The 21599-nt window shown below is 34.9% G+C and overlaps 1 protein-coding gene across 5 annotated transcripts in view; it reads left to right on the forward strand.

The window, feature by feature from the left end:
- LOC138329919 (syntaxin-binding protein 5-like) overlaps nucleotides 1–19500 on the forward strand; it is a 98600-nt gene extending 79100 nt beyond the window's left edge. For 3 of the 5 annotated variants that reach the window (XM_069277206.1, XM_069277213.1, XM_069277235.1), the window contains 11 exons: nucleotides 127–1036; nucleotides 7842–7868; nucleotides 9508–9627; nucleotides 9956–10078; nucleotides 10996–11127; nucleotides 11566–11666; nucleotides 11957–12047; nucleotides 12472–12676; nucleotides 13110–13234; nucleotides 13680–13801; nucleotides 14481–19500. In XM_069277206.1, the coding sequence (XP_069133307.1) occupies nucleotides 127–1036; nucleotides 7842–7868; nucleotides 9508–9627; nucleotides 9956–10078; nucleotides 10996–11127; nucleotides 11566–11666; nucleotides 11957–12047; nucleotides 12472–12676; nucleotides 13110–13234; nucleotides 13680–13801; nucleotides 14481–14618 (2094 nt within the window). In that variant the 3' untranslated portion in view covers nucleotides 14619–19500. Of the gene's footprint in view, nucleotides 1–126; nucleotides 1037–2025; nucleotides 2168–7841; nucleotides 7869–9507; nucleotides 9628–9955; nucleotides 10079–10995; nucleotides 11128–11565; nucleotides 11667–11956; nucleotides 12048–12471; nucleotides 12677–13109; nucleotides 13235–13679; nucleotides 13802–14480 lie in introns of all 5 variants that reach the window. The other 2 variants (XM_069277219.1, XM_069277225.1) reach the window with 2 other exon arrangements.
- The last annotated feature ends 2099 nt before the right edge of the window (nucleotides 19501–21599 follow it).

Raw genomic sequence — 21599 nt, forward strand, 5'->3', positions numbered from 1 at the left:
CCGCTCAACATGCTTTATTTAGTTGTTTATCATTTTTAAAGCACTTAATTTTTATTTTATTCATTTTCATTTTGGTTTAATTTCAATTTTGTTTTCCATTGTTGTTTTATTTTCTGATGTTTTCAGTCTAGCCCCCCCTCCAGCCCAAACCCCAATCCATCAAGAAAGAAAATACAATCCCATACCGAAGTTGGGCTTACTGCCATACAGGAGAGTTCGGATAGTGCTCACAGAGAAACTCAATTTTTCCTTAAAAACATTGATAGTGCTGAGAAAGCTACAATGGCAGAAGACCTGGACAACAACAATAAAGCAATACCTGCAAACATTCAGGATCAGGATAGGCTTCAACAGTTAAAACACATCGCTGACGACCCAGTACCCATAAGACCACCGCGACATCGCAGAATCTCTGTGCCAGACTCAAAACAGCAAGTGCATTTCTCCTTGTTAAATCCACATAAATCAAGTTCAGAAAATGCATTGAAGGCTGTGCAAAAACAGCCTGCATGTAAAGCTCTGTCTGACCCTAGTCGGGCCCGTCAAGCTTTGGAAATAGTGCATAATCAGGACAACATTCCAACAAATCGAGAAAGGTCATGTTCTGACCCGGAAGTGGATACAACATCCTCGGTAGAGGTCCCAAAGGATAATCACAGACAGCGAAAACTTTCAATGAAGGGATTTAAATTTTCTCGAAAGAAATCAAAAGTCAAACCACCAAATTTGATTGATTTGTCATTGCCAAACACAGAGACCGACCCACAACCAGAGCATTCCGGTGATGAGGGTAGTGATACGGGGGGAGGAAAGGATGATCCAGACGGGCACGGGGACACGTACGATGTAGACCCTAGTGTACACTCTGGGGGCTTCCTACGCAGGATGAGTGTTAAGGTTAAATCCATAGTGCTAGGCAAGGAGAATGAGGAGCGGACGAGGCCCAAGATAGAGGTCATTGACCTGTCAGATGATAAAGGAAAGACTGTCATCCGTCAGATGTCTGTTCAAGAAATTTGCCATGGTGGCGGGATGGGTATGTCTACTACTGCTGATGATATAGCCGCTAGCTAACCTAAATAACTCGTCTTTACCTCTCACCATCTTTCTGTCGTTTCAGCATCTCATCATATATTTGCTCCCCTATAACCCCTTGTTTTGGTTGGATGATATGACGTGGGCTTGTATATATAATATGTATTTCTTCATTGCACACAACTAATGACCATGTCTTTGTACGATTTGTTTGATTGTATGTACATGCGGTTGTTCTTTTTCCTTATATATATTTTTTCCATCTCTTCTTTTTTCTCTTGGATTTTTCAGGGTAAGAGAATGTGGCCCAAACTTGTAAATGCATGCACTAATCTCGGCACGATGACATCATAGGACTAATATGTATCATTTTCCATTCTAGTTCTAGACAATAGATTAGCTTGTAGTAGATTTTCTTCAGCATTGCAATCTACAGCATGTGTTACCGAATGTAAACTAAAGTTAAATTCTTTTTCAAAATCTTGAATTAGCATCATTGACAGTCCTTATTTGACTGGTTGTATCTGCTGAAGAAAATCTTTCGTAGGTTGAATGGTGACTGACCTTCCAATAGATTGGCATGTTACCTCTGTGTAGATGCATGTTGTTATCTGTCTTGGTGTTATTAGCTTTAATACTGATGTTCCTTGTTTGCCTTTTCCTGTGTGTGTTTCCTGAGTATGTCCCCTCCCGTGTGGTAGTTAGCTTGGGTACTCCCATCCCTGGTAGTATATAGCAGGCAAATATATCTCCTGCCAGTATTAACATTTAAAATAGAAGTTTACAGTCATGCATCAGGTATTGTATCGACTTTGATTTTTTTTTTTTTTTTTTTTTTTTTTTATTACAAATTTTCATGAGGGAGTTTCATTTTTACAACAAACTTCCAGATGAGAATTTGCTAGATACCAACAGGTGTTATTTTGGTGGTGAGAAATTATTTTCAAATTTTTTTGTCCTTTTTTTTTCTCCCACAAACTTCACTACTAGATAAATGGTGTGTGTATGAGTCCAACCTGCTTAAAGCAAAAACGACCACATCCTCCCGAATTGAAGCGGACGAGGTCGCAAGGCAACCGAAAACTTCAGAAGGCGCAGAGCGTGGCTTCAATGGAGGAGACGAATGGAGGAGGTGCTTCTGCTCACCCTATTAATTTAGAAATGCAGGACTAGAACCCTTCCAATCTATCACAGCATGTCTGCCAGTCAGGGAACAGTTTTAACACTAACAAAATTACAAAAAGATAATATCAACTTTCATTTGTTGTTTCACCAATTTTTACAATGAATCTTCATTCACTAGATTAATGCCACATATCCTGCTTTTACACATTCATTATTCTAACCTTTTTCTGTAAATCAATAACTTTGTTTTATGTATTTAAAAGTGTTATTTTTACAACAGGAAATGACATTGTATTTGAATAATTTGTGAAAGGAAATCAGTCTTAAAGAATCTGAACATATTTATACCAATTGAAAATGCTGTGGCCCAATGTTAAAGCTGTTCTGTGTATGGCTGGTCTGGCGAATTCTAGCTTAGATGGTTAGCTGTAGCTATTTATAGGCATTTATTATAAATTATCGGTTAAAAACAATTCATTGATATACCATTGTATTGTTGTTAGTGATTAATCAGTCACTTTATTATCTCTTTATTCCAATTATTGTGAGCCGTTTATTAGCAAAGTTTACATACCATCATTTGAACTAAGATTGTGGGTTTTAAGAAAAGATTAAGACTTTGGATATTTGTTAAAAGAAATTCCACACAAATAACTAGAGCACTTTTAAGAAAGTAATCTTATGTTTTGATTCTCATCTTAAAACCAAAACATCTCCCTGAGTGCTAAAGCAATGAATTTTAATATTTTGTCTTTGATTCTTGTAGCACTTGGCCATAGATAAACATTACCAGTAGATTTAGTAAAATGAAATTTTATCATGGATGGCTTGAATTATATTCATATTGTATAATTGCTTTTAGACATTTCCATTATGTTATAAATTATAGAATTTTATATAGTAAAGGTTAAGTTTGCTCTTATATGATATATTATAATACTTAGGTAAGTGTAATTCCCAATGTTTGTGAAGTTCAGGTACAAATAATTATTTGATAGGAAAAATAGCAATTGGGAATTACTCTGAATAATGATAAAATTGGAAGGGTTCACGTCCTCACAATTTTTGTTGTTGTATGTTGTCGGTAGGAAATACTTCAAACTTTCATGATGTACTGACCAATGTTATATATTTTATCTAAAAGAGGATATTGATCTAGGAAATTATATAAATAGTACCGTATTTTCCGGAGTATAAGCCGCGACTTTTTTCCCTGAAAATCGGGAGTGCGGCTAATACACCAGTGCGGCTTATCCGTGGACGAAAACCAAAATCTGACCACGTTTTTGCATTATTACGTCGTGATTCACATGTGAAAATCGTAAGTTTTACTCGCCATTTTTGTAAAGTTATGCATCGAACAAATCACTGTAAAAGTGTTTAAAAGATCAAATATGCAATGAAAATATATTAAAGATGAAAATAATTACGTATCAGATGCATGTTCACTCGTAAAATTGTTTAATTCAAGGAAATCCGCCGACAGAAACGTGTTCACAACACAATGGCGGTTTAGTAAAGTTATACACCGAAAAAAATCACTGTAAAAGTGTTTAAACGATATAATATGTGATGAAAATATAATAAAGATAAAAAATAATAACGTACCAGATACATATTCAATCGTAAAATTGTTTAATTCACGGAAAATCGGCCGAATGAAGCGTGGTTGTTTACAGTCACAACACAATGGCGGACTGATTTCACTATCGATTTGCTGCAGGATTGTTACCAAGAAAATTATAACTAAAACGTCAAAAATCATCAAATATCGAACAATAAGTTAAATATATTATTTAAATATTATGTGTGTACAAGAAAACGATCTTCTGATCATGAATGACTGCTAACTTGCACACGTGTTACACTCTGTCAACATGTGTATTTCTCGGAATCCTGTCTCTGTGATTTCAATGAAATAATCAGTAATCAAGTTTATTCGCGTGTTTTACATGTTATTTAGAACATTCTAGCGATGTTATAAGCATCGAACAGTCTATAAAACATCATTTTATCGATCTCTGCAGCGGCAAACACCACGAGGTCTTAATCCGGAAGTTTACAAAAATAAGGCTTCGGTGAATTGCATCATGGGATACCTAGTTAACAAACAGTGGAAGAACACTCTAAACGAAGTCGATTGATACAGTAACTCTTTACACCAAGATATATTTATTACACAAAATATATCAAAAAAGAAATATAATCCATTCCTATGCATAACATTACTGAAGAAAGTATTTTATCGGCGTACTGAAATATGAACGAGAGTAAGCATGAACTCAAACTTGCACACGTACGTGTTACACATATGTCGGTCAACAGGGGAATTTCCCGAAATCCTGTCGCCGTGATTTAATGAAATAATCAGCAATCAATTTTATAAACGTAAATCACATGTAATTTAGAACATTATACCGAGTTAAAACATCGCACAGTCATATTTAAATCATTTAATCGATCTCTGTAGCGAAAATAATATCCGGAAGTTTACAAAAATAAGGCTTCGGTGAATTGCATCATGGGATTGCAAATTGACAGAGAACACTCTAATCGAAGTCAGATTTAGGTTAATGATGCAAGCCTTGATAATACAGTAAATCCTTTACACATCAATATAATAAATACACGAAATATATCAAAATAGAGATAAAATAAAATCATATGCTTACTGAAAAAAGTTTTAACCGGCATGCTGAAATATGAGAGAGAGTAAGCGTGAAATCGTACGGTCGCCATGTTTGTTTACACAAAGTAGGCTTACGTAATAGCAGAATAAACAAGGAACAGAAACATGGCCAAGTCCATTTTGCTAAAGATGTTAACATAATAGTGAGTGTTACTTGTTATATATTTACAGTACAAGTTTACAGACAATTTTCGTGATTATAAACGATCGATAAGCATTACCCCTACTTCAATAGAGATCGATCGTATGTACACAGATGGTTACGTTGGTACATGGGCCTAAGTTTTGGGTGCGGCTAATATAACGGTGCGTCTTATACGTGTACAAAACCTGAAAAAATCGTAAAAAAGGCCTCTGCGGCTTATACACAGATGCGGTTTATTGTCCGGAAAATACGGTATCGCTTTTGACATGTAATACTTTCTCAGTTAATTTCATTATATAGCATATTATAAACATGTTTGTTATTCAAGCAGAACATTTGGTACTGACAAAGAACAGAAACTGTCCAATGCAAAAAATAAAAAAGACATTTAACAAGTCATGCATTGTGCAAGGATGAAATTTTCAAGTTATTGGAAAAGAAACAATTCTGAGAAAAATTGATTTTTTTCGAAGACCAAAACAAAAACAAAAACTCTGTATGAAACAGAAAGTCAACATATTTAGCAAATTAGTTGTCTGAGTTTCCCAGGAAGTGAACAGTTGAAGTATTTCTGCATTGTGTCTAAGTTAGTTTTTTCCTTAAAAGATCGCTGCATTGAAATAGTAAGCTGTATGCCATACCATCATTTGGGAATCATGATTATGTGTATATGTGGGAACCACATGATTATGTGTATATGTGGGAACCACATGATCATGTGTATATGTGGGAACCACATGATCATGTGTTTATGTGGGAACCACATGATCATATGTATATGTGGGAACCACATGATCATGTGTATATGTGGGAACAATACAACCATGTTTGTGGGGAAGGGTTTTACTGCACTATACAATGAGGGAAGTAGGGGAGATAACAAATATTGGTATTCACCTTTATCATTATGGGTATAAAGATCCTACTTTCATATGTAAGGTTACCAGTAGTTTTGTTATTGTCTGTCTTGTCTGTACCAATAATGTGTGTTAACAAGTATATATCATCCCACACTATAAGTTAAAGAAAGATAAACAGAAACTCTTTACCCTCTGTGGCATCCTGCTGCTGGTCGGAGAAATGAGTGGTCTCTATGGAGACTAAAACAAACTGGTACAGTGATTTTAAAGAAAATCATGTTGAAGTGTGCACATTTCAAATCTAAATTTAAAATGCCTAAGATTAAAGTAAACTATTATACAATCATAGATTAAAATCCCTTCTCCAGACGACCCTTAATTCTGGTTCTACCCCCTCCTATGATGATCCTTCAATCATCCAGTGTAATTAATCTACAGTGACCTTGAACCCAAATGGTTAGTCTAATGTTTCTCTCTTCGGTGACCTTGAACCTTTATCCCTTTCTGACCTATGACTCTATCTATTCTACTGTCCACCTTTATCTTTTCTCTAGTCTTTCTAACTAGGTTTCACTGTGCTGATCATATAACACTGGATCTCCATGTCCATATGCCAGTCCTCTGTTGTTCAGGTATTTATAGGTTCACTGGAGGTCACAAAGGTCATAAGGGTCACACAACACAAAGGTCACTGTCCACACCCAATCAGATGTATCTATGTGACTCCTTTAGTGTTTCTACTGATGTCCCACAGATCCTTATACTTTAACCTTGGCCCAGTTTCACAAAATTCCTTTACTTTATGGAATTTCTTATCTTTAAAATTCTCCATAGGAAAGCATTACTCCATAGGAAAGTATTACAGAAGATAAGGAAAGTTCCTTAACTAACAATTTCCCCTTAACTTCTATAATGCTTTGCTTGTTTTAGAATTTTAAGTTAAGGAATTCTTAAAGTTACAGAATACATGTAACTGGGCCCTTGTCAGACAAAAAACGAGTGCAAGATCAGATATTTGTTATACTTAGAGTATTTCACAACATTTAAAGATAAATGTATTTTGGTGCATACATTTTCAGTTTTATCAGTCGTTGGAGCCACAGATTTACTTACACTGTTTGTAGATGCTGAAACACATCACTGCTTTCTAGCAAACATTTTTTTAGTAGTAAAAAAAATCAGTTACGAAAAATCATAATCAAATTAAAATTGCAACTCCAGGAATCCTATATAGGGCAAGTTACTTTTGTAACTTCAAGAACATGGCAAAGAACTTCTGAGTTAGGATAAGTGTTACAAAAATTGTATGTCTTATATGTAGTCAAGATGAAAGTGGAGTGTTCGACATTATTGGAGCCTGCATGGTCCTTGGGTTGTAGCTTTTTAGGATTAAGGTCCAGGATAAAGCTTGGAGGTCCAGGGGGTTATCTCACCAAGCATGTTAAACTGAATGAAATGATCAGATGAAATAAGCATCACAGGCCCTATGTGCCTTTTGTAGAGCACAATAGGTATTAGCCTGTTTCCCATCAACAAGAAAAAGTTTGATTTGTTTGTGTGTTTGTTCTGTCGTGTAAAATCTGACTATTTCCTTTCCATTCCCTGATCTTGATAATCATATAAAACAGTTTATCTATCTTGATGTATTTAACTATAACAAAATAAAAATGTTTCATATTTATGTGTTCAATAGCTTTTGTAAATATTTTCTGTACAGGAAAATAATTATGCTCTAATTCAAACTTAATTTCATTCATAATAAATAGTTAATTGAGAAAATAATCTTGGTAGATAACTGAAAGTGTATTTTCTTATTTTAACTTAAAAGAATTCAGTACATATTATAAATACCTGTGCATCGTCCCTTTAACACTGGCTTTGTCTCCCCTGGTTGGCGGTGTACTGGTCAGTGTCGGGGTCGGTGCGGGACATGTGTGTTCGTGTGTGTAACTGTGTGTAACTGTGTGTGTTTTTTGTCACCCCTCAGTCTATCTCAGACCCGACATGTGTTGTGGTAAGTCAATCAAGGAGACAACATCCTCTTTCCTCAGCAAAAACCCTTTCTCAGCAAGCCCTGCTGAAATCATACATTACAGTTCTGCTTGTCTCATCCTATGGTCTCATCATTTAGGACATTTAAAAAAAAACTTAATCAAATAATATTTGTTTGTCTTTTTTTATGAGAAACACGAAGCAGTCACTTTTTTCAGCAGGGATTGCATAATTGTCGTTGATTTTTTTAAAAACTATTCTCCCAGTTTTAATTAATATCTTAACACTCAGCAGCAACATATAATGCATTAAAGATCCATCCAGATACATATCTCAGGATGTATCGAAGTGGCTTTTACTGAAAATCATACTAAGATGGGATTTAATAGATTTTTGGTAAATGACGAGAGAGAAAAAAAATATATTTATATACATTTTCATCACAAAAGTGCACAGCCTTTTTTCAGCATGATCTTGTTAACAACCATTTTTTGCATGTCAACAAACAATAAATGAATCACTTTACAGCATGTTACACAGTTATCTCCCTTTTTCATACTTTCTTATAAAATCATTATGTAAACAACAAGAACATTAATGGAAACAAAAACTTCCTTTTGGCATGCTGTTTTCCCGACTGTTAAAAACTGCCCCCCAGGGATGAGTGAATAATCTGGTTTTTACCATGTTTTTTTTTTTCATCACAAGCACATTCTCTAAAAGGATTGTAATATCTTTCTAAAGCTTACGCTTTCAACAGTTCTTCAATTTTTGAATTTAATTTTTTTTATTTGACAAAAATGGCAATTTGGTCTCCGATTACCGAAGATAAGTTGTTATAATCTAGCAACACCTGATCCCAGGGGCAGTAAGACCAAGCACCCTTACACCACGGATTGAAATAGCTGTAATATCTCATAGTTGATAACAGCATGGCATAGAAATAGGAGTGATATAACATTTCATTTTCCATTTTCTGTTTTCTCTTTATTGTTTAAAATGAACAAAAATATACTAAAAAACATTTGTATGGATCATATTCATAGCCAGTGTATGGATGTAATAATATTCAAAGATTCATAAAACTCATTAACTTAATATCTATGATTGAATTGGGTTTATTATCATCTTACTATCAAAGAAAGTTTGCTCCGATTTTTGCGGAGTTATACCATATTTGAAATCCTTTGTTTTTCCCCTATTGATCCCCTCATTCTTTCCCAGTATTGTTTAAACAACATGCTGTGGTGAATTTTTCATCCAATTTTGCTCCATTTAATATCCTTAATTTCAATTATCTAAAATACCTGCTAAATGCACAAGACTTCACTATGTGAAGAAGAGCATATTTGTTATTCATTTTCAACATTTGCCTGCTAATGATGCATAACTTGATTGTTAACTCTCTTTTTCAGGTTTTTACCATTTACTGTAAAAATAATGTTAGTTACATGCAATTACTTAATTTTAATAAAAATCTTTTGTATACAAAAATTAATTTAAATTTATATTTATATAATAAAATCATAAAAAAGAAATGTAATTTGCAACAAAATCATAATATCTTCAATTATTGAATAAATGTAATTTTGCTCTTGTTATTAAATTGTTATGAAATTGACTTCTTTATGCAATTAATTTTATGCTGATTTGAATTTCAGATAAATCCGACGGGGCATCCTTTTCGAGGTCTCGCAGTTCTAGCATGTCAAGTCTAGAGAATGTGTCAAGGGAGGCAATCCAATCATTAGTGTTCGCAGATTCATATGCTAGAAAAACAGGTTCATTTCAATTTGTTGATGTAATCTTACTGTATAATATATTAAACTAAATTGATAATGAAAGCACAGCATAGTTAGGTACATGTACAACTGACTATTATACTCTGGGAACAGGGTTTTTAATGTATAATCGTCACTAATCAAGACCAATTTTTATTTGTGATTGAGTAATAATTATAGTGGAAGATCAATCCAGATTTAAACTCTGAAAGTTCATCTCATTCTTTAATAAAGATATAAATAGATCATTGACAATTGAAGTCAGATGGATGATGACTTGTACAATATAGAATCAGTTATTTTATAGAATATTTTGTTTATATTTCAGATAATTTTACAAGTCCATGTTTATGGGTGGGAACCAGTTTAGGTTCAGTGATAGTGATAGTGTTAAATCTACCTCTACAAGGAGACCAGAGAGGCACACAACCTGTCATAGTGTCCCCGAGTGGTAAGTGTCGGAGGGGGAGAGGGTTTGGTGGGGGGCAGAGAATCGCACAACCTGTCAACCTGTCCCCGAGTGGTAAGTCTCCGAGGGGTGGTGATTGGGGGGGGGGGGGGGGGCAGAGAGGCTCACAACCTGTCATAGTGTTCCCGAGTGGTAAGTCTCAGAGGGGGTGGGGATGGGGGTCAGAGAGGCACACAACCTCTCATAGTGTCCACGAGTGGTTGTCTCAGAGGGGGTGGGGGCCAGAGAGGCGCAAACCTATCATTGTGTCCCGATTGGTAAGTCTGAGAGGGGGTGAGGGTTTGATTGGGGCAGAGAATCACAAAGCCTGTCATAGTGTCCCTGAGGGGTGAAGTGAAGGGAGGGGGGGGCAGAGAGGCCCACAACAAGTGGTAAATCTCAAGAAGGGTGGTGGGGGCAGAGAGGCACACAACCTGTCATAGTGTCCCTGAGCCTGAGTGGTAAGTGAGGGTGGTGGACAGAGAGGCACATGACATGTCACAGTGTCCCCTAGTGGTAAGTCTCAGAGGGGTTGGGGGGCAGAAAGGCACACACGTCATAGTGTCCGCGAGATGTAAGAGTCTGGGGGGGGGGGGCAGAGAGGCATACAAAATGTCATAGCATCCCCAAGTTGAAAGTCTTTCATCCATACTTTAAAAAAGGGAGGTGGTGAGGGGCAAGTCCCAGGTCTGTTGTATTAATGTGCGATATGTTAAAGATATGTCAACCAAATAGGTAAGATATATTTTGAAGTCTTTAATAAAAAAAAAACTTCTTACAGACAAAACAATAAGATGGACAGAAATAATTAACCGAAAGTTGGGATTTATGTTTCGCTGCAATGATTAATTATTTTGTTACATGTACTTACTTTAACTAATGATATATATTGATCACCACCATGAATTTGTGTGTTACAGGTACATTAATTCGACTGAAGGGTTCAGTATTAACCATGTCTTTCCTAGACTGTACGGGCACATTGATCCCCACACAGTTTGAACAGTGGCAGGAGAAGAAGGAGAGTAAAGACAAAGAGAAGCGAGATAGAAGTAAGTTTGGACAGGACATCAAAATAGTCACCAAAGCCTCACTACAGAACTCTATAGATTACTGGTCCTGTTCAGGTAAACCGATTGAAATTAAACTATATGCAAGATAAAACAAGTTTATTTTATGTGAAATGTATCAAAAAAGAGGACAGAATATAACAGATTGTCGTCAACAAAAGATGGCTGTGTCCTTAACATTAAATAGGGGGGGGGGGGGGACATTTAGTGTTACTTATGTCAATTAATCTAAATTAAAAAAGAGTATTTAGCCTTTTTGTCGCTTTTATTACCAGAAGGAGTAAACTTGTCCAACATGGAAAAATGTGAAGTCAATCAACTCGCTAATAAACATGTTTTATTGTTGAACGAAGCCAATTCAATCATTTTCACTTGATTTAGTCCTGATTTAGTATAGTAATGCTTATCCCTGTCACACAGATCCAACCCCTACTACTCCTAAGCCAAGAATTTCTCCATCCCCTTCTACAGAGATCAGTGATAAACAATTTGCCATAATCTGCTCAGAAAAACAAGCAAGGGTAAGTAGACTTCACGGTTGGTATTCAGGATGAAATGCAACAACAGAAGTGCCAAAAAGGATTCTAAAATAGCGAGTCAATTTGCTCTTGAATTAACGATCGTAGAACTTTTATGATAATGCTGTAGTGAAGTTCATTTGCTGGAATAGAAAAGGTTGTTATGTATGATAATGTAAAACTAAGTTGTCACAGTAAATATGTTGGTTGACAGTATTCACCAGTATCTATACAATAAAACTACATACTGTATAGACTCCAACACTGTACTGAGTATGTGATCTTCTCCACAGGTTGTCTCCCTGCCTTCCCAAACCTGTCCATATAAGACACGGATCACAGATGCCTCCTTTGTGGTGAGGGCAGATGTTGTTTCATTACGTGGTAAGTTGACTCATCAACATTTCAACATAAGCGTTATTGAATTTGATCTTTTTACAACCTTGTCTGTTTAAGAACAAAAATGAGCGCAATTATGTGAAATCAGTAGTTTATGAAATGTTTAAATGAATTATACCTTTTTCCAATGCTTGCAATAGGCATTGGTGGTCTTATGGTTCATGTATCAGACATTTTCTTACAAGCCCTCCACCTTTTTTTACAAGTTAAAGACTTTTCGGTTGATGATTTTCCCCTAGGAACTCTGGCTTTCCTCTACTATGAAAATCTAAACCTTACACATCTATGTCAATTGGTTTGAGAGGCAAACAATCACAACTAATTTGAAAGTATTTTCATTTGATTCCTTCTGTGTTGAGCGATATTACTTATACCAATTAATGTTTTATTTCCTTCTTTTTCTTTCTAGATAGTGTATGTTTAGCATGTTATATTGCCAACGGCCATATAACAGTGTTCAGTCTACCCAGCCTTAAGCCTCTACTTGACATGGATTTCCTGCCACTTACCGATCTCCGGATTGCCCGAACGTTTGGCTTCAGTAGTAATGGCCATGCTTGCTATTTGTGCTCACCAACAGAGATCCAGAAACTTTCCTTTTCTGCTGATATAAGGTAATAACATGTTACTGCTAGCCTAGGTAAGAGATTGGGCCCAGGTGGAGTAAATGCCAAGTATTGAGCAAAAGCCATCATTCTAAATGATCATGCTTTCCCAAACCACTGAAACCTAGCACTAAAATGACAGTAGTACCTATTTAATAATAAATTAAGATTATAATTAATTAATTAATTAGAATATAATATTTAAATGCATTAAACCAAATCAAAACAATTTATTTGTATGCAAAATCCAGAAATGTAGATTTTTATGCAGACTCTGGGAAAGTACAAAATGAAAAAGACAACTGACTGTTAACAACTCTTCTTCATAAGAGAGTGCCTGCCATACTGTGGAAGAGGGTAGTGTAATAGTAGATGTTGTATATATAGCCTAATTTATTTTTCTGAAAGTATTATTTTTATTATTTTTGTTTTCAATTTTCAGTGATAACTTGAATGAAATGTTGGCCGATTTGTTTTTACCTTGCGAGACGCCGGAAGCGCCAAAACAGGGCTTTTTAAGGAGTTTGTTTGGAGGAGGGGCGTCAACTTTGGACAGGGAAGAGTTATGTAAGTGAGAAGGGGGGTAATATTTTTCCAAGACCTAGCTTGCTAGAATATCTAGTAAATTTCAACCAAGAATGCTAAGACTTTTTGGTTTAAACTTGTAATACAGCTCTGAATTGTATAGTTAACTTAAACTATCTAATAATTAAAGTATAATTTTCCCAGTTTGATTGCAAATCTGCCATTGAAGTTGTCTGTGAAATTCAATTTGACCATTTTAAAAACAAATTATTAGCTATTTAGATATAAGTTGTACATTAAACTTGTAAGCTGTCTTACTTTGTACCACAGGTATCAATTTTAAAGTAGACAAGACTAATGACTTTTGCTATATGGAAAATAACTATGTATGATATGTTGTAGTTGGTGAGATGAGCGGGAAAGGCCCGAGGGGACAAGACTAATGACTTTTGCTATATGGAAAATAACTATGTATGATATGTTGTAGTTGGTGAGATGAGCGGGAAAGGCCCGAGGGGACTGGCAACTCGGTTACCAGGGACTGGAGGCATGCAGCATCTACAAACACAGACCACAAGTGCCGCAGGGGAGATCGGAAGGGCACACAAGGTACATATTAATGGCTTACCTAAAATTTTAGATGATGTACATGTTTCTGCCTGAAATTATAAAGTTATCAAACTGTGGCAGGATCTACATATCCGCAATTTTTTACCTTGTAAATTCTTCAATACCAATTTTTTAAAACAATAACATCAGTGATGAGAATTTACATTTTCTAATGGTCATCAAATAATTTTATTAGAATATAATTCAATTTTGCTTGTTACGAGCATTTTCATTGGCTTAAAAATTTACTTTATCAGCCCATAAAGGGAAAAATGGTGTCGCCGTTTATAACGTTGCTTCTGATTGGCTGAGATGACGGCGTAATGATTTCATAGACAAAAGAGTCCCATAATGAATTTTGAATATTGAAGAGATTATCTTTAGTAAATTGAATTATAAGGATTAATTTGAATAGATTTTTTATGTTATGGATATATAACACAAAAATCTGAGTGTACTCTATATAAACCGCGAATATATTTTCTTTATTCTTCATTTATTTATTTTTAACACTAAAACAATCATATGATGAAGATGGCTTATATAGAAATAGATTGCTGTCCAATCTTAATTAAATCCTTGATTTGAAAACTTTTTATAATGAAATTTTGTACTCCAACGAAAATTGAATCTTTAGTATGTATTCTTCTTAACAGCTTTGTTGTCTTTTCATCCACAGGCCTTCATTGAACGGGGTGAGAAGTTGGCAGATCTTGGTGATCGATCAGAACAAATGTCAATGCAAGCTGAGAGCTTCGCAACTGCCTCTCATCAACTCATGTTAAAATATAAAGACAAAAAGTGGTACCAGTTCTAGCACAGACCTCCATGCTCCCATTCCACAAGGGGAGACAACTAGAGATCTCACTATTGTCCGCCAAATGTTGCTATACTAATTGGTCAGGCTGGGGATTCTGCATGGGCGTGTAAATCAATCATATGTCGAGTCCAGAATACTGTGTATGGATACATTCACCGTCGTGATATTTTAAGTTTTCACATTAGAAAAGCTCTCTGAATTGCTGGAGGGTGATTCTTTGGTTATCAGGAAGATAACTAGCTCCAGAGAAATAAGTGATTGTAGCAGTGATGCTCCAGTTTACGGAGATAGTGTTGATTTAGGATCCGTAGTCTGGATGGTGGAAATACAGAATTAAGAACTGGACAATCTCATTAACCTAGACTGCTTGACAAGATCATGGAGACAAATATTCTATATGGCGACGTATGGTTAAAGGCTACCTTCATCAGCTCTATAAGATTTTGAAGGAGAATATTCAATTTTCAGTATGGATAAAGTCTACCTTCAGAAGCCTAGTTTACAAATATTTACAGCTTCTGAAACATTATTGGGATCAGGAGGGTGAATTTGTACCAATAATAATGGGACTTTACTACTTTATGAAGTGTCAAAATCATACTACTTGGTAGATCTGTTTTTAAAGAAGCAGAACACAGTCATCTAGAGTCTTCAGAGAGAGAAATGCATAGCGGAGAACTTGTTTTTGAGGACAGAAATATAGTGAAAGTGTGGGAATGTTTTTTGTGAGAGGTTGACGCTGGTTGTGGTGATGTGTTTAGACTAAGTGGAGACCAAAGTGACAGGATGTTACGTAACAGTCGTCACTTTAAGGAATGACTTTGTGAGAGCCTGGACTTATCAGGCCTTGTTATATATCCTGAAACCTACATAGTAGGCATGTGATAGTTTATATGTAGTTGTTATTAATGGGACCAAAATCTGTATGTTTTCAACTGTTGGGCCTTAGTTTTGTCAAAAAAATTAATTTTGTTAAAATATTAATTATTGTGATGAAAGATAGCAATATTTATTTGAAAATTTATTTTTTTGTCCCCAAAATGGCATATTATCCATACATGTTTGTTTTGATTGATTTAACTGCTTATGATTGTGAATGCTATAAAGGTTGTTATACTTGATATAATCATTCCATAGTGCAATTTAACAGTGATCTAAATCATTGTCTGGGCTACAAAGGAATCTGCAGAGAAGCAATGGGAGGGTCTCTATTTCTGTTATTATAGGAAATACACTATTTAAAGAAAATGTCCTGAAATGTTATAATCAAGATATGTTTTAATGTTATTCTTCATAATCATTTATAGTTAGATGGGAAATTCTGTTGCCATTCTGTATAGCTGGACCTATCAGAATTGTTTTAAGGCGGTTTATAATAATTCAATTAGCTTTCAAGCATATTTCATTATTACAGTAGTTGTCGTGCACAATCTTTTTATTGAACATAAATATTTCCAGCATTTTGTTTTTATTTCAAAATGTACATAGTGCAAAGTTCAATGATCAGAGCTCTGATTGGTCAAATAAGCTTGATTGATTGATGAGTTTTAATTGGTCAAATCAGTTTACGATTATCAGCAGAGCTCTAATTGGTCAATTCTGAATTTACAAAAAACTGTTAAGAAAAGGGTAGCTGTGCCAAAGTTTATTTTTATTAGTACAGTATGTAGAATTAAATACTAAGTAAGTATAATTCAATGTCAATTTTTTCTCAAATACATAACTTGTTTTAGTTATTTTGTACTTCTTGCCATTTTTGGTTGCATAAGACAAAGACCGATTGAAATATCAAAAGTTCTATAGTCACCTGTTTCCATTCTGTGTCAATGTTTTAGACTGATTCACCACACATCCATAACAAAATTATTTGAACTATATTTATTCCAGGCTTAAACGGTTCATGAAATCACACAGGGTTGATTGTGTTGAATTCAGCTTTATAGAAACTGCACATTGAGTATTTCATTCCAGCAACTTTATATATATTATGTGATTCCATGTACTTTACAAATATTTATCGGGAGAGAATTAAGCGGATGTGTTCATGTCTAGGTTTTGTAGCTAGTGTATGCTGTAAACTGCAAGACGATAGTTTATTTTGATAGGTGTTTCACACAAATGTGCAATAACTTTGTTAGAGTAATTTGCATTTAATATATATTTTTGCAGTTTTTTGCATGATTTATTACTTTAGTCACAAAAAGGCAATGTCATTCCGTTTTACAATTGATTTTTATCAATTTATCACTGTCTTTGTTTTCCTTTGAGCTTAACTTCTGTATTTGAACTAGAAAATGGAGTTATTTCCCTTAGACTGTTAGTGGAATGTTAACATACGGATTGTAAAGTGGCTAAGGAAGGGAGGCAACCAGTACAAACTGACTGTGTACAGACAAAATGAGATAATAGGAACATTCTGCTAAACAAGGGGGCCAAATGGGAGGCACATTTGATGTAGAGAAAGTAAATAGTGACACTTTCTGTCTACTGGGTCGGATCATTCACTTAGACAAACCTATAACATCACTGGCATTGCTTGGGAGCTGCTGGTTGTACTAGTCTTTTAATAAAAAGGAAAAATCATATTGTAAATAAAATTGTGTAAATACAATCTGTATATCAAATTTGTAATATACTGTATATAATGTAATTTTTATTAAAAATGTTTTAAAAAGAAAGTATAGATAACAAAATACTAGGATGGGCTGTTTGACGTCTGTCCTGTTTTATATCACATTGCCAGATCATTTTGTTTGTCATTGTTATTTATTCTAGAGAGATATTGTTTTGCTGAGCCCTCTTTACTTTTGATTTCCTTTCAATTTCATGATGTCTGCAAATCTATTTAAAAACTCCACATTCTGTTAGCAAAGTTACAGTGCTTTTAAGAAAATGTTAATGGATAGATAGAGATAGACTTCAAGCAAATATGTACCATTGTTATAGGTACTTTGGTTTAGAATCTTTGAGCAAAATAAGATTCACATTAATATTGTGTTCAAACTTATCTTCTAGTACTACTTGTAAACCTCGAAACAGTAGAAACATTGTAATATATAATCATTATAAAATTTTATCCTTCCGAAAGCATTTAATTGGAAATAACATAAGAGGTTAAACACACATAAACACCCAATTTTAGCATTAATGATATAAAACTTTGATAGAGGATATAGCTATTATACCCCCTCAGTTCTATAAAAAATCTACAGAACAATATGTAAACGATTGGCTCATCAACACACAGGTAGAAAAATCTTTGTTATTGTTATTGTGTTGTTGCATAATTTATCCATTGTTAAGCCTTTATTTCTAATTGTTATTAATTTTTTTTGTGTATTTGTATGGTGAGGTGTGACAGACACTGTGTGGTTTGGATGAGAGATTGTCATTTCTAGACTAGGTAGTCTATATTCTGTAAGGGGAGGGGCTTTTATGATAAGATTTCTTATAATAATAGTCACACTTAACTTTTAACTTAAAGTGAATACAACAACAGGCATATAAAATTATTGATAAATTTTCAAAATATTTCTTCAAAAGTGGATAACAATATGAGTATCTGTCTACTAGAATGTATTGTTAAAAAGTTCATTGTCTTAGAGAAAATCAGTTGAAAAAAGTATAAGCCAGCGGTCAATTTTATATTCTAATTATCCTCAATCTTTACTTTTGAATCTCTAGAATCTGGTTTATAGAGACTTAAGACAAAAGATTTATATCATTTTGTTCGGTAGGATATAATGCTTTTCTTCTGACTTGTATAAAAGGACCACAGGTTACTGTAGGGAGTACATTTCCATCAGAGCCTCAGCTGTGGTCCAACTGTAGAGGCATATGATGTAGACTTTATCTGGATACATTAGTAAATGATTTAGCGTGAGTGTATACGGTGTGTCTGACACAAGCAAGACTGTTGTGTGACTTTGTAATTTCTTTATTTTGTGCAATTGACCATTGTCACCTTATGTTTGTAATGTGCCGACAGGTTTGACCTTGGGGTGACACTATGGTTGGGTACCCCAAACTGTTCAGTACAGAGACAGTACATCTGATACGAGTGCAGGAACAAAAGTGTAAAAAAAAAGTGCTACAATGTAGTTCATTTGTGTTTGGTTCCTTTTCCCGTCCTTTATTTCACATGAGTTCAGATGTGCAATTTCTGATCTTAAAGCTTTTAATTGGTTTTCACATGAATACTAAACAAAAGTAGGTTAATGTTCAAGATTTGATACAAGAATATGCTGCATAATTTTTTGGACAGTAATGAGTCCAATTGGTCAATTATGAAATGAGGATCATTTCAAAGCCTTTCCTGTAGAGATTTTTCTGAGACAATCCATTCTGTAGCTAGTGTTGAATTGTTCATTATTATTACTCACTTGTAGAAAAAGAAGCTTTCAATTTTTAACTTGGGTAATGCCTAAAAGTCCTAAAGCTGAAAATGTATATTCTCTAGTTCATAATTGTTTTTATCCTTTAACAAAATGAACAAACTCTGTATGGTTGCTTTAGTGACCTTTTGTCAAGGTGACTATCAAAGAGAGGTAATGGTTGCTATGACAACCTGATTGTGAGGTACATTTTTGAAATACTCTCTGTGACATCTTATGATATTAGTTTTATTCAAGGCCAGGATATTTACATTTCTGACTACCAGTACAGGAGGCCACTGGTACTATCATCGTTCTAACACTAGTTCACTCACATGTGACATTTTGCATTAAGACCAGGCCTAACGTGGCTGAGGTCAGGGTATTGTATATCATTGTTTGTAACTCATGTGATACCATTATTTTCATTTTTCTATCCTCGTCTTGCCATTGTTGTCATCATTATCATATATCATTTCAACAGAATAAAAAGTCATTTTCAGCAATTATTTTGTAATTTTTCATCATTTCATCATCAGTTATGTGTACATGATGCCCAGTCTGGCAACTGTATGAATGGGTAGTAGTTTTCTATTTGCATTTGCAATCTAAAAGTTGGCATTGAACACACGCTAGGAAAGTAATGGTTTTCATAAGTATTTAGGACAAATTTCTACTTTGCACTCCTTAAATATCTTTTACAGAATGAGATGTAACAATAGCAATGATAGTACAGCAAAATGATTAATATGTGTTGTAACAAAAAGTTAACAGGGTATACTGGTGATTTAGGTACATTACAGTGGGAGATGGTGACCTTAAGGTATCATGGGTACAAGGTAACATATATATACCATGGAAGACTAGGTAACATATATATACCATGGAAGACTAGGTAACATACATTTACCATGGAAGACTAGGAAACATACATTTACTATGGAAGACTAAGGAAACATACATTTACCATGAAAGACTAAGGAAACATACATTTACCATGAAAGACTGGGGAAGCATACATTTACCATAGAAGACTAGGTAACATACATTTACCATGGACGACTAGGTAATGTATTACATTTACTATGGGGAACTAGGTAACAAACAGTTACCATGGAAGACTAGGTAACATACAGTTACCATGGAAGACTAGGTAACATACATTTACCATGGACGACTAGGTAACATACAGTTACCATGGAGAGCTAGGAAACATACATTTAAGCAATAAACTGTTACCAGATTGGACATACACTTGATATGAAGCCCATCCGGAAGGAAGATAAATTGAATGGCGCCCGTGTGGGCTCCATGAATATTTATCTTTCGGACGGATGGGCTTCATATCAACTGTATGTCCAATCTGGTAACAGTTTATTACTTATATTTCCATTACGATTATTAAAATTCAACACTATACATGTATATCCTTTGAATTTTCCCGCTTGCGCTTGTGTTGACGTCACCAAGTTTAATAAACGGAACAGCCATATCGTCAGCTTCTGAATATAGTTCAAAACAAAACGGTTTGAAACAAGCGAACAAATGAAAATTATGCGATGATATTTTTTAATACATGCTACTTTGTAAACATGATAATACTATTAGATTTCATAGACCACACAACTTTAAAACCACTTTTTAAATTATTTGACGGTTATGTATAGACGTAAGTATATATTGTATACACTGTCCGTGATGCGGCGGAAACGTTAACTATTCATACGCTTGACCAGATTGGAGTTCATAGCGTGATATTGCCCATCTGGTTTAAAGTAGATCAAACGGAAAACTGAAAGTAGAATGGAAGACTAGGTAACGTATTACAGTTACTATGGGGAACTAGGTAACAAACAGTTACCATGGGGAGCTAGGTAACATACATTTACCATGGAAGACTAGGTAACATACATTTACCATGGAAGACTAGGTAACATACATTTACCATGGAAGACTAGGTAACATACATTTACCATGGAAGACTAGGTAACATACATTTACCATGGAAGACTACGTAACATACAGTTACCATGGGGAACTAGCTAACAAACAGTTACCATGGGGAACTATGTAACAAACAGTTACCATGGGGAGCTAGGTAACATACATTTACCATGGAAGACTAGGTAACATACAGTTACCATGGGGAGCTAGGAAACATACATTTACCATGGAAGACTAGGTAACATACAGTTACCATGGGGAGCTAGGAAACATACATTTACCATGGAAGACTAGGTATCATACATTTTCCATGGAAGACTAGGTAACATACAGTTACCATGGAAGACTAGGTAACATACAGTTACCATGGGGAACTAGCTAACAAACAGTTACCATGGGGAACTATGTAACAAACAGTTACCATGGAAGACTAGGTAACATACAGTTTCCATGGGGAGCTAGGTAACATACAGTTACCATGGGGAACTAGCTAACAAACAGTTACCATGGGGAACTAGGTAACATACAGTTACCATGGAAGACTAGGTAACATACAGTTACCATGGGGAACTAGCTAACAAACAGTTACCATGGGGAACTAGGTAACATACAGTTACCATGGAAGACTAGGTAACATACAGTTTCCATGGGGAGCTAGGAA

Source organism: Argopecten irradians, chromosome 1 (assembly GCF_041381155.1).
Source record: "Argopecten irradians isolate NY chromosome 1, Ai_NY, whole genome shotgun sequence".
In the NCBI taxonomy this organism is placed as follows: Eukaryota; Metazoa; Mollusca; class Bivalvia; order Pectinida; family Pectinidae; genus Argopecten; species Argopecten irradians.